Below are 14,061 nucleotides of genomic sequence, written 5' to 3'. Positions count from 1 at the left end.
ACATGACAATTCTTGTGACACGTCCTCCCAGGAACTACATTTCTGTTGATGTTGTGAAAGTAAATAATGCGGAAGGAATCCAAATGTCAATCCTGTGTTCTTCTATATGAGGACAACAGTAAGCTATGACACACTGCTGATGTTTTCGTCACACCATTCTTACAGTAACATCTATAAAAACTCAAGACAGTGTGCATGAGTGGAGCCAGAATATTATACTATTCCTCATCCCTGGAAAACTGTGTTCATACAGATCAATGGCCAGGGGGTTGAAGGTAGTTTTCAGAGGCCATGTTTAAAGCCGATTGCGACGGCAGGCCTCCCTAGAGTCCGTATACAGATCATTATGCTGGCTGAGTCGATACAATGCACCGTCATTCTCACTCACATTGCTTCTCTCTGAAGAGCCTGTTCAACTCCTATAATATAAGTAATGAACATTGTCTCATAAGAAGAACCTACTTTAAGAACTTGTATTGGATGTGTGTTTGCTCTCTCTTACCAAAGTCCTTGTGGGAGGACATCCAGCCAATCCCCTTGAGGGAGACGATGGCCAGTAGGCCGGAGCCCACGAAGGAACCAATCCCAGAGAAGAAGAAGAACAGTCCCATGATGGCACTCTGCATGGACCTGGGGGCGGCTGAGTAGGCAAACTCCAAACCTGGGACAGGAGACAGACACGCAACTCAACAGAGATCCATAGAATAAACAAGAAATACTAACAAGTAAACATAAACACAATGATGCAGTACATCTGGTCATACAAAGTAAACATTGACAGATGCTAACATTAATCCAAACACATTTGTAGACTCTGGGCAAACAATGTCCATGTCTGTACATGTTCCAACCATGGCACATCCTGGCTGGGGTGAGGAACAGTTCAAAGTGTTTTTTTAGATGACTTTGGCAGAGGACAGCCCATTGGCCGTGTGGTGTGTGTGTGTATGTAGTAGGCTTGGGCGGTATCCAGATTGTCATACAGGGTTATTCGGTAATACTGGCACTGAACACAAGGGGTGCTGTTTTCAAAACCCACTGATTCTCTGTAATCCGAAGGTTAGCAATGCTAACAAGTATATGTAGAATCCCATAGAGAATGCTAACTAAAAAAACATTTTGTACAGTTTCTGACCTAAGCTATACAAGTAACTAAAAAATGCTACTCACAGTTTGCTGGACGCACAAAACAAATATTAGCCACCAAGGCTCTTGATCCAGGAGAGGATTCTCTGCTGTTACCAAGCGAATGTTTGGAATGCTTGGATTTTGGAAGAAGCTAACCAGTTTGCTAGATAGCTAACTAGCTTCTAAATTAGCAAACCAAATGCACAACTGCAGAGCATTTAGCACATTTTAGACAGTTAACTTAATAGTTATAAGATATCTAGCTGGCAAACATTTAGTTGTGAATTCCATACTGTAATTAGATCACCTGGCGCATGCTGCACAACAGTGAGTGACTCACAAGGCTCCGGTTTCTCATCGTTTTATGCTTTTAAACAAACACCACGTGACACGTGTCTGGGGACTACCAGGTGAAATGAAGAACGCAATGTTCTTTATTTCCTAACGTATTGCACAAGTTAACTGCAGGTATTTACTTAAAACGTATCTACAAATATTACAATTGATTTAAAAACGTCAAATAAATAGTTTCAACGGTATTGAAAAACCATCCTGTGGCTTTTTCCAAATACCCCAGTATACAGTATATACGGTATACCGTCCAAGCCTAGTATGTAATGTAGTGGTCAGCAGTAGACAGTGTGTGTTTTACAGTGAGGATGACTTAATACCCATGGGTCCCACCCAGACAAAGTAGCCAGGTGGCAATCACTATGGAAACACCTCCTATGCATCACTGTAGAACTCCACTTACAGGAGATTAGATTTGCATCAGAATAACAGGCCTTTCATGATCAATTTATATACATGAGAGAGAGGCTTGGCCTGCCGCTGCACTGTTTGACTGCTAAATATCAGAGAAACATAGGGCTGTTCTCTCCTCCTACACCCGCAGGCTACCTTACAGCAGCAGGGGACCCATCTCAAGTACCCATTCAGTTGCAATTGTTTCTGGAAAAGGTCTCTCAATATTTTATGTGTCATGAGAGAGGAGGGGGTTGAGGGAGAGGGAGAGCGAATGAAAAAAATATAAAATAATTTTTCTTTTGCCATAAGAGCTGCCTGCTAGCTGACATTGATAATTTCATGGTGCCTCAAACTTGTGATTTTTCAAATAAGGCCCTATAGCTGTGGCTGTCAGGAGAGATAAAGGAGCCTCTTAAGTACGGATGCCTTTTTAGGCATTCCTCCGAGGGGAACATTACAAGAAATCCATGCGAGATACGACTCCTCTTACAGCTACCTGGACTGCGACTAACGTAGCTTGTTACGATACAAAACAACACTTTCCTAATAGAAAGCTCTGCCACAACACACCTGACCTTTCAATTTGTTTCCACCTGTAAACATTTAGTTATATCGTCAGTTAACCTTTTCACAGCAAATAAAAAAAGCCCTGGTCTTGGTTACTGTTTAATGTAATACATATAGGGTGAATGCATTAGGTCTCTCGGACAATGCACAGCAGTACAATGGGACATGTAGTGAACAGAGGTATTTGCAGGACTATTTTCAATAGGCGTGTGAACGTTTAAACAAAATTGGGATCGTTTAGAAAAAGTCCCTAACCGGATGTATTTTTTTACAAAATGTACATCACAGTGCAGTTATAACAAAACTACCACTAACAGGTCCAGATCATCATCAAAAAGGGAAAAATACAAATTAAACAAAAACCTAACGCAACAATGCTGTAACGTTAGAAGATAACCTTTTTAAAAATGATTTGCCACGGATATAAAGTGCTCCGCACGTCATCTTCGTTAACAGTTGGAAAAATGGCAGAGTGAGACAGAGAAGCGACAGCAGTGAAGTCCTGTATGGCAATACTTTGGGAAGTTAAAAGAGAAAGGTGGTGAAATGCAAACTTTGCGAGGTGGAATTGAGCTACAGTAGCAGTACAGGTGCAATGCTTAACCATCTGAAAGGGAGGCACTGTGAGACCCATTCCATTGCTGGCAGCAATGCAGTAAGGGTCGGAGTGAGAAAATCACAGCACTGATTACAGAAATGATTGCAGTTGATATGCAGCCATTGTCAATGGTAGAGGATGTCGGCTTCGCTGCCCTGATGGCATATATAGAAGCAGACTACAAGATGCCATGTTGAAAAACCGTGACGGCCTGGATGGAGAAACTGTATAATGATTGCTCACAAAGTACAAAGCGCAAGCTCTCAAACACCATACGTGGCGTTAACAACAGATTGTTGGATGTCTAAGAACACACTGTCATCACTGCAACGAGCCATCACATTGATGAGAAGTGGGACATAAAGTCCCATGTACTGACAACAGAGAACCTAAAAACGGCATTAACCATCGTTGCTGAGTGGGTGGGGACAGCAGTAAGGTGAGCGCCGTCTGGTAGCCATGACTGCGGTAGATTGAACTGCATTGCCCCCTAGTGGTAATATGCAGGACCAAATTTGAATTGTGAATTCACATTAATTTAAAGATTTTTTTCATTTAGTTTAAAAAGAAACATTTTACATTTGTCACATCCCTAATTTTCAATCCCTTACTTGTCTATGTGGAGGTGGATACAATGAGTTAAGATTAAATTATAATGATGTCCAGTCCCGTGTAGCTCAGTTGGTAGAGCAAGCTGGCGCTTGCAACGCCAGGGTTGTGGGTTCGATTCCCACGGGGGACCAGTATGAAAATGTACGCACTAACTGTAAGTCGCTCTGGATAAGAGCGTCTGCTAAATGACTAAAATGTACAAATGTAATGTCCGCTTCCCAACCACACAAAAAACAAACAAAGTTAAAATATTTTATTTAGCCTTCTCCCTAGGGCTGTGTTGTTGGAGGGGTGATTTTTCTTTCTTGGAAAATAACATTACCTTTAAAAAAATTCAAAAGAGCAATACATTAAAAAATCCCAGAGGGGATCATTTTGCAACATTTTTGCATATCCTTAATGCCCGAAAGCAGGCACACTGCGGGTGGTGCATAAGGAAATAATTACCATAGTCCCTCCAAGGCTGAAGGAATTGTAGTGGGGGAGGAGGTGGGTACCTAGATGTATTAAAAGGATGTATTCAAACAGAATAATAACTTTTTCCAGACATATGTCACAATTCTGTCATCCAATTTTCCTTGAAGATATCCCCAGTGGGGTGATGTGGAAGAAGTGCAGGGGAAGTTTATTTAAGGGCTCCCCACAGCTTTATTCTGTCTGTATTTGAATTAAATGGGTGTACTGGTACTGTAGTAATGTATGAATGCCAGTGGTTTTAATAGACACCTGGGCAAACCAGTGTGTACACTGTTCCAAACATAACCTAATTATGTTAAATTGAACAGATAATAATAAATAATAATTGGTCATTTAGCAGACGCTCTTATCCAGAGCGACTTACAGGAGCAAATAGGGTTAAGTGCCTTGCTCAAGGGCACATCGACAGATTTTTCACCTAGTCGGCTCGGGGATTAGAACCAGCGACCTTTCGGTTACTGGCACAATGCTCTTAACCACTAAGCTACCTGCCGCCCAGATAATGTGGATATAAAAAAATTAATAGTGAATACATTACTCCAGGTGAAAAAAGTATCTTTGTATCTGTGCAATGTCTTAGCATATGCCCTCAGCCATACAACAGCTACCTACAGTGTATTTTTCCCTGGTTAGGGCTAGTCCTGGTTGCGGTTGTTAGCAGTAATGCCTCCAAGGGCCATAGTGTGGAACATGATTGGCCTGTGTCATGGTAGGGGATCCACAGAGCTTATGACCATGACAAGACAGGGCGCCTGATGAGAGGACATCAGCTGCAGACAGCCAGTCACATATACTACCCACCATTGTGACCTGTACGCTCTCGTTGGCTGGCCCGCACTACATATTCATCGCCAAACCCACTGGCTCCAGGTCATCTATAAATCACTGCTAGGCAAATCCCCGCCTTATCTTAGCTCATTGGTCACCATAGCAACACCCACCCGTAGTATGCACTCCAGCAGGTATGTCTCACTGGTCATCCCCAAAGCCAACACCTCCTTTGGCCGCCATTCCTTCCAGTTCTCTGCTGCCAATGACTGGAACGAACTGCAAAAATCTCTGAAGCTGGAGACACTTATCTCCCTCACTAACTTTAAGCATCAGTTGTCAGAGCAGCTTACCGATCACTGCACCTGTACACAGCCCATCTGTAATTAGCCCACCCAACTACCTCATCCCCATATTGTTATTTATTTTGCTCATTTTCACCCCAGTATCTCTATTTGCACATCATCTTCTGCACATCTATCACTCCAGTGTTAATACTAAATTGTAATTATTTTGCACTATGGCTTATTTATTGCCTCACCTCCATAACTTACTACATTTGCACACACTGTACAGTGAGGGAAAAAAGTATTTGATCCCCTGCTGATATTGTACGTTCGCCCACTGACAAAGACATGATCAGGCTATAATTTTAAATGGTAGGTTTATTTGAACAGTGAGAGACAAAATAACAACAAAAAACCCAAGAAAAACGCATGTCAAAAATGTTATCAATTTATTTGCATTTTAATGAGGGAAATAAGTATTTGAACCCTCTGCAAAACATTACTTAGTACTTGGTGGCAAAACCCTTGTTGGCAATCACAGAGGCAGACGTTTCTTGTAGTTGGCCACCAGGTTTGCACACATCTCAGGAGGGATTTTGTTCCACTCCTCTTTGCAGATCTTCTCCAAGTCATTAAGGTTTCGAGGCTGACGTTTGGCAACTCAAACCTTCAGCTCCCTCCACAGATTTTCTATGGGATTAAGGTCTGGAGACTGGCTAGGCCACTCCAGGACCTTCATGTGCTTCTTCTTGAGCCACTCCTTTGTTGCCTTGGCCGTGTGTTTTGGGTCATTGTCATGCTGTAATACCCATCCACGACCCATTTTCAATGCCCTGGCTGAGGGAAGGAGGTTCTCACCCAAGATTTGACGGTACATGGCCCCGTCCATCGTCCCTTTGATGCGGTGAAGTTGTCCTGTCCCCTTAGCAGAAAAACACTCCCAAAGTATAATGTTTCCACCTCCATGTTTGACGGTGGGGATGGTGTTCTTGGGGTCATAGGCAGCATTCCTCCTCCTACAAACACGGCGAGTTGAGTTGATGCCAAAGAGCTCCATTTTGGTCTCATCTGACCACAACACTTTCACCCAGTTCTCCTCTGAATCATTCAGATGTTCATTGGCAAACTTCAGACGGGCCTGTATATGTGCTTTCTTGAGCTGGGGGACCTTGCGGGCGCTGCAGGATTTCAGTCCTTCACGGCGTAGTGCGTTACCAATTGTTTTCTTGGTGACTATGGTCCCAGCTGCCTTGAGATCATTGACAAGATCCTCCCGTGTAGTTCTGGGCTGATTCCTCACCGTTCTCATGATCACTGCAACTCCACGAGGTGAGATCTTGCATGGAGCCCCAGGCCGAGGGAGATTGACAGGTCTTTTTTGTTTCTTCCATTTGCGAATAATCGCACCAACTGTTGTCACCTTCTCACCAAGCTGCTTGGCGATGGTCTTGTAGCCCATTCCAGCCTTGTGTAGGTCTACAATCTTGTCCCTGACATCCTTGGAGAGCTCTTTGGTCTTGGCCATGGTGGAGAGTTTGGAATCTGATTGATTGATTGATTGATTGATTGCTTCTTTGGACAGGTGTCTTTTATACAGGTAACAAACTGAGATTAGGAGCACTCCCTTTAAGAGTGTGCTCCTAATCTCAGCTCGTTACCTGTATAAAAGACACCTGGGAGCCAGAAATCTTTCTGATTGAGAGGGGGTCAAATACTTATTTCCCTCATTAAAATGCGAATCAATTTATAACATTTTTGACATGCGTTTTTTCTGGATTTTTTTGTTGTTATTCTGTCTCAGCAGGGGATCAAATACTTTTTTCCCTCACTGTACACTGTTATTGACTGTACGTTTTTGTTTATCCCATATGTAACTCTGTGCTGTTGTTGTTTTTAGTCGCACTGCTTTGCCAGGTCGCAGTTGTAAATGAGAACTTGTTCTCAACTGGTCTACCTGGTTAAATAAAGGTGAAATAAAAATAAATAAATAAAACATACACTTCCTTAGAATGAGTCAGTGGCTAAGGGTACCAGGAGTGAGTGGATAACTGGATACTCAAGACAGTCTTGAACAGTCAGTCATCTGGTTCACATTTCAGTCTACTCGCCTAGGCACAATACAAAGACTAAACACTAAGTTGCTATGGGTCTCCTATGTGGCGACGCCATTGTTGGGCTGAGGAGGAGAAACACAATCTTCAGTAACAACTAGCACTAGCTTATAAATGATAGAGAGATTATGCATGAAAGACATGTTGAAGAAAATGAGGAAAAAAAGCATTCCTCTTATATGAAACAATAGACCTTAAGGATTTACAAAACATATTTTTTGGAAACTATGCAATGTAAAATATAGTGAGGAAGTGACTGCAATGACGGCGAGCCAAATAGATCAAAGACAGACAGGAGGATGGCTCAATCATGGACAGAGGTCTCAACAACCCCAGTCATGCAGGTAATTGAAATCTGTCCGTAACGGAAGCCTGAGCCTGGTAATGATCATGACTGCAGGAGAAATAGAATGAAAATAATAATGTGGTATGATTCTATTGATTTCAATGGTGCTCTGCTCATAGAGCCAAGATGAACAGCTTATGTAATATCTCACAATACCTTAACCTTCAAAGATGTGAGGGAGGAGAGATTACATGCTAGACATGATTTGCTAATACTGTACATCTAATATAGTTCTGTAAATTGAAGTTCAAAGTTTGCATTTCACCACCTTCTCATTTAAAAAAGGTCCAATGCCACAGTTTTTATCTCAATATCAAATCATTTCTGGGTAACAATTAAGTACCTTACTAACCATCATTCCATCCACAGTTTTTATGCGAGTAAAGTCATATATATAAATAAAATCACGACAGCTGTGGATGGAATCATGACGTTTCTGAGTAATTTTATAAATGCTGATAGATCATTTGTTCATTCGACATGGTGGGATCTTTTTGTGTCTGTAAAATTAATTATGCGGGAAATGGCGGTGGAAATGCCTTTATGCGCAAATAGATAAAATAAACAACATATCAAAGTAAATTTGAAGTCACGTGATAATATGGTGTGTGGTCCTCCCACTACGACTCGAGAAACCATGCAGTTTATTAGGCTACAGATTAAATACATTATGATGAACTTCACAGGGTGAAAGTGCACGGTGAGATTCATGCTGCTTTCCAATGAATATATAAGGTCTTATTTTGGTGACATGATGGTCGATGCTTGACTGCAGTTTGACAAAATAAAAAATATATTCTCACTCTCATCCATAATAATCTCATCATGTAGACTAGACATCCCGCACAGCCTACCCACACTGTATCTGCAAGCTGTTGGCTAGAGCGCAGATGCCACGACCAGAGTAGGCACATTTGCTATTTAATGCAAAAGTTGTGACAAAACTATAGGTAGAGATGAAAATGCGATGGAAACACATTGAACTTTGGATTTTTATACAGAACATGAAAATGTAAGCGAAAAAGTACATTGTGTGCACTACGTCATCAAGCACTGATTTTTATCCGCAACAAGTGCATTTGGTTGAAACATACCACTGGTGGGAAAATGCGCATATACAGTGCATTCGGAAAGTATTCAGACCCATTTACTTTTTCCCCCCATTTTGTTACATTACAGCCTTATTCAAAAATTGATTAAATTGTTTTTCCCCCACATCAATCTACACACAATAACCCATAATGACAAAGCAAAAACTGGTTTGTAGAAATTTTTGCAAATGTATATTTAAAGAAAAATACTGAAATATCAGGGGGGGGGGGGGGGGGGGGGGGGCAGAGTAGGGCCCGCGGGCCGTATCCGGCCTGCCGGGCACTTCAAACTGGCCCGTGAGACATTTAAAAAATATTATTATATTTGAGTTACAATTTTTAGCCTAAAATTACTCATTCCATGATATACAAGCAACCTCCAATAGATGGCACTGTAGCCTGGCAGCGCGCTCTGTATTTGGGCATACAGTCAGATTCAGAATGCGCTCAGTCATCATAGCCACTTCATTGCTTGATGACTTTTGATGTGAAAAATGAGTGCCGCGAAAAAAAACGGATGGCTTTCTATAGCACTGGATGAGAATACTGACATCAGAGACACTGCTCAACTTTTATTTTTTGTTAGAGGAATAAATGAGAACTTTGAAATAACAGAGGAACTTCTTGCGATGGAATCAATGATGGGAACAACCAGGGGCTCTGACTTATATGACAGAGTGTCTGCCTGCTTGGAAAAAATGAATCTACCATGGAGAAAACTGACAAACATCACAACAGATGGATCACCAAATGTAACTGGTAAAAACATTGGCCTACTAAAAAGATTACAAGACAAAGTAAAAGAAGAAATCCCTAACTCTGAGGAATTTATATTTCTTCACTGTATTATTCATCAGGAAGCCCTGTGTAAAAGTGTGTTAAAGCTGGAAAATGTTGTCAAAGTGGTTGTAGAACTTGTCAATTTTATACGGGCAAGGGGGTTTAACCATCGTCAGTTCATTCAGCTGCTCAATGACACAGAGGCAGAGCACCAGGACTTGTTGTACCATTCAAATGTGCGCTGGCTAAGCCTGGGAAAGGTTATTGGGGACCTTCAATGCTGCAGACTTTTTTTGGTACCCTTCTCAGAGCTCTACGGACAATTCCTTCGACCACATGGCTTGGTTTTTACTCTGACATACACTGTCAACTGTGGGACCTTATATAGACAGGCGTGTGCCTTTCCAAATCATGTCCAATCAATTGAATTTACCACAGGTGGACTCCAATCAAGTTGTAGAAACATCAAGGATGACCGATGGAAACAGGATGCACCTGAGCTCAATTTTGATAGCAAAGGGTCTGAATACTTATGTAAATTTGATATCAGTTTTTTATTTTTAATACATTTGCAAACATTTCTAAAAACCTAGTTTTCACTTTGTCATTATGGGGTATTGTGTGTAGATTAATGAGGGAAAAAAATAATGTAATCAATTTTAGAATAAGGCTGTAACGTAACAAAATGTGGAAAAAGTCAAGGGGTCTGAATACTTTCCAAATACACTGTATTTTCTTTATGCAGATTCTAGAATATTTACATGAAAATGTATTGCCAATTGGATGGAAACCTAGCTACTGTAATTGTTTTCAATTAAAATGGTCAAAAAGAAACAAAGATAGCTTCTAAGCAAAGAGCAATTGCTCAAGCAATAATTTTCTTTGGACTGTCTGGGAGTGCTCTGAGTGGGGAAGGGAAAACTGAAAATTAGCTGCTATTGGCAGAGAGGTTTGGAACTCTTTGTTATTGGTCTATTAACTAATTGACCGCCTGTTGATGTCATAAGGCAGGGCAAAACTCCATCCCACCAAAACAGGCTGAAATTGCAGGTGTTCTTTTGAAACAGCTCTTACACTAAAAGGGCATTATCATCATTTTCACAGTATTATTCCAACCTCAGTGTGGAAATCACATTTTTGACTGCACTGGGTCAACAGTGGAGCTGTTCTTCAGTCGATCGCTATGGTGATGTTGACAATTAAATGAAGATGCTAACATCTACATTAGGAACAATAATTGTTCAAGAGCAAGTGGTAGAAAATAGCCTAGCCCAGAGCCATATACACAGAGTATACAAAACATTAAGAACACCTGCTCTTTCCATGACATGGGCTGACCAGGTGAATCCAGGTGAAAGCTATGATCCCTCATTGATATCACGTGTTAAATCCACTTCAAATCAATCAGTGTAGATGTGTCAAGAACTGAAGATTGAAGTGCCTTTGAACAGGGTATGGTAGTAGGTGCCAGGCACACCGGTTTGTGTCAAGAATTGCAACGCTGCTGGATTTTTCACATTGAACAGTTTCCCGTGTGTATCAAGAATGGTCCACCACCCAAAGGACATCCAGCCCACTTTACATAACTGTGGGAAGCACTGGAGTCAACAAGGGCCAGCATCCCTGTGGAACGCTTTCAACAGCTTGTAGAGTCTATGCCCTGACAAATTGAGTCTCTCCTGAGGGCAAAAGGGGGTGCAACTCAATATTAGGAAGGTGTTCTTAATGTTTTGTACACTAAGTGTACAAATGATTTCTGCACAACTGACAATTCATATCCACAATTCAAAGCATAATTTCCCTTTGCTTTACTTTCACTGAGTGGATCAGTGTGAATTGGTTTCACTTCCAAACATGATTGTTATAATAATTATCTATAGATCCATATTGTAGCATCTTCTTTTAGCTTTGCCATGCCCATACACAGAGCCCATGTATTTGTCGCATACTATTGTGTTACTGCTTAGACTTTTTTGTCATCAACCATATAATGGCTCTCTGCAAACACTGAGGGAGAGTAAAGCCCTTATGCTAGAAACTGAGTGGCCCTTACCCGCTTAATATCAACCATCATGTCGCATATGCTAACAGGATTCATAGGGTTTTATTTACTCTCAGGGAAAAACTATTCGGACAGTATACCACAACAAGCTAAAACTATAATTGAATAATGTCCTTGGGGAGGGTATCACTGTGTGAGGGTATCAACCAGGATGACCTTCTGAGGAGAGCTCTTGCAGCCATAATTCTGTGATTGCAGCCTACATGCTGTGTTCGAAATAGCCTACTTACAAAGTAATTTGAAACAAATGCTCAAGACCAAAATCCTTATTTACCACACAACATATTCCATTCACTCAGATAGCAATTCATGGATGTATTTTAGCCATTTACTCAGACGGCACCATTCAGTGACAGCACCATTCACTGCAGGTCCAATTCACTGTGTGAGGGTGTCAACTAGTATGGGTGAGCTTCTGAGAAGAGCTCTAGTAGCCTACCTGCTGTGTTCAAAATCCTTGAACCAAATGCACAATGTATTTTTGCCATTCACTCAGATGTCAATTCATGGACAGGGTCAATGTTATAGAATGTAATGTTACCCTTAGTAGCTGTACAGGTACCAGTGGTAGAACTACTGTAGCATGCCAACACCGGTGGTGGTTACTGAGAACAATCAAAATATATGAACGTGGTTGTCCATTGTCTGTTGAGGTACTGTAGAGGCTGCAGAACATGCTGCTCAGCAAACTCCAATGCTAAATCTGACTTTAAAACCTGCAATAAAGTATCTATTTGGGGCTAAATCTACCCCTACTGATTTATCCCTCCCTGGATTCCTTACCTAGCAATTTCAACAATAGCACAGGCAACAGTTGCTACACCAATGTAAGGATGCAGGAAGGGTTTTGTGTTTTAGAACAGAAAACCATTGATTGGATGAGTAATTAGGACATAAGAATGAAGCAGAGGAAAACAAATGTCAGGTTGTTCAAAGACTGGAGGAGAGGAAAAGTATTAATCACAATGCATATTAAAGGTTACTTTACCATTACATAGACTACTGCACTTCAAATTTGCTCTTTAACAAAACATTCTATAATTGGCTACTGGATAATAGTGGTGATGCAATCAAGATAATCAATTATAACAATTCATCGACATCTATTAGTACTGACTGTAAGACCAAATTATCACTTGTAACCAAATCTGTTAGACAATTATCATTGTCATTATCAGATCTCTGTATCTCTTTATAATGGTATATGCAATATACACTTCCTTTGGCCATTTCTATATCAACTGGCCAACAGAACAGCATTCCACATACCTGCGATGCTGGCAAAGATTTCGCTGATTCCGATGAGCACATACTGAGGCACCTGCCACCATATGGGCAGATCTGCTGCGTAGTAGATGACATCGCCAAAGACCTGGTCGATGGTGCCATTAGATTTGATGATCTCAAGTCGTTTTGTCTCCAGTATACCTGTAGGGAAGGAGGCACAAAATGTGTTTAGAATGTAATTAGGCCTAGATGCTTGAATTATGTCAGTGCACAAACACCGATAGGAACAAAAACTTGAACAACTCTTGTTTTTATGAATTATGAAAATATGTAATGGTTAATTTTGTCTGTAAACCGAATGAGGGAAAAAAACACTACAAGAGAAAGCAATGGCTATCACCCCTTGTTAATATTGATTGGCACCATCTAAAGATGAGGACTGACTCAGCTTTTAAACTTTCTCTGCCGAGATGCACCACTTTTGCCCTCAATATACAACAGTCATAAAAACAGAATACTTGTAAAAGTCCTAAGCGTTCTAAATTAAGAGCCACGGACAAACAGACAAACAGATTATGTGGCAGGAGAAAGGGGATCTAACATTCCATTAGGGCTTAAGTGTCAAGTCAATTCATTAAGATCACATCTGCATGCAGTTAGTAATGGAGGAGAGCCGACAACTCAACAATAACACCCCTAGCAGTTGTCATCAGCAGCTGCTGCTTCCTAAAAGCTTTATTCGATAACCATTATCATGGAACCAGCAGCTATTTCCAGATAACGCCCAGCGACAGCCTCCTATCATCTCCCCACACTTTATGCTGTATTTGAGAGGGGATGGGGCCTTCTAATCCAGCTAGCCTATAATACCGCCTGTCCATCCCAGGCAAGGCAAGGCGGTCGCTGCCCTGCCCAAAGCAACTTCTTACACTCGCCATAAACACACATATACTGCTTTTTCAACATCATATCTGGCATTTGAGCCCTATCCCTGGGTGCTTTAAAAAAATAAGCTAGAGCTACTTTTGCATATCTAATATAGAACACATTCAGCACTAGCTAAAGCAGATTAGAATTCAGTTTAAGAGATTGTTGAAACTGATAAAAGGCAATGTCAATGGCCTTCAAAGGCAATGTCAACGCAGCTTTGCCATGTTTCCCACACCATGTGGTGAGGGCCCGCTTTGTGATCCACCACTCAACAAAGGGTAGGTCGGCATAGCGATAGATGCCAACCCTGTGAACTGAGGATGGCAGGCG

The 14,061-nt window shown here is 41.3% G+C and overlaps 1 protein-coding gene across 1 annotated transcript in view; it reads right to left on the bottom strand.

Annotated features, from left to right (window-relative positions):
• Positions 1 to 14,061, bottom strand: part of slc15a4 (solute carrier family 15 member 4) — a 37,771-nt gene that overhangs the window by 7,521 nt on the left and 16,189 nt on the right. The window contains exons 7-8 of the mRNA XM_084180578.1: positions 12,844 to 13,002; positions 503 to 661 (exon numbers count right to left, since the gene is read on the bottom strand). Of these exons, the coding sequence (XP_084036704.1) occupies positions 503 to 661; positions 12,844 to 13,002 (318 nt within the window). The remainder of the gene's footprint in view (positions 1 to 502; positions 662 to 12,843; positions 13,003 to 14,061) is intronic.

The sequence above is a fragment of the Coregonus lavaretus genome (assembly GCF_964263955.1).
Source record: "Coregonus lavaretus genome assembly, chromosome: 17".
Taxonomy (NCBI): Eukaryota; Metazoa; Chordata; class Actinopteri; order Salmoniformes; family Salmonidae; genus Coregonus; species Coregonus lavaretus.
The sequence above is the reverse complement of the archived record's forward strand: the minus strand, read 5'-3'. Positions and strand labels throughout refer to the sequence as shown.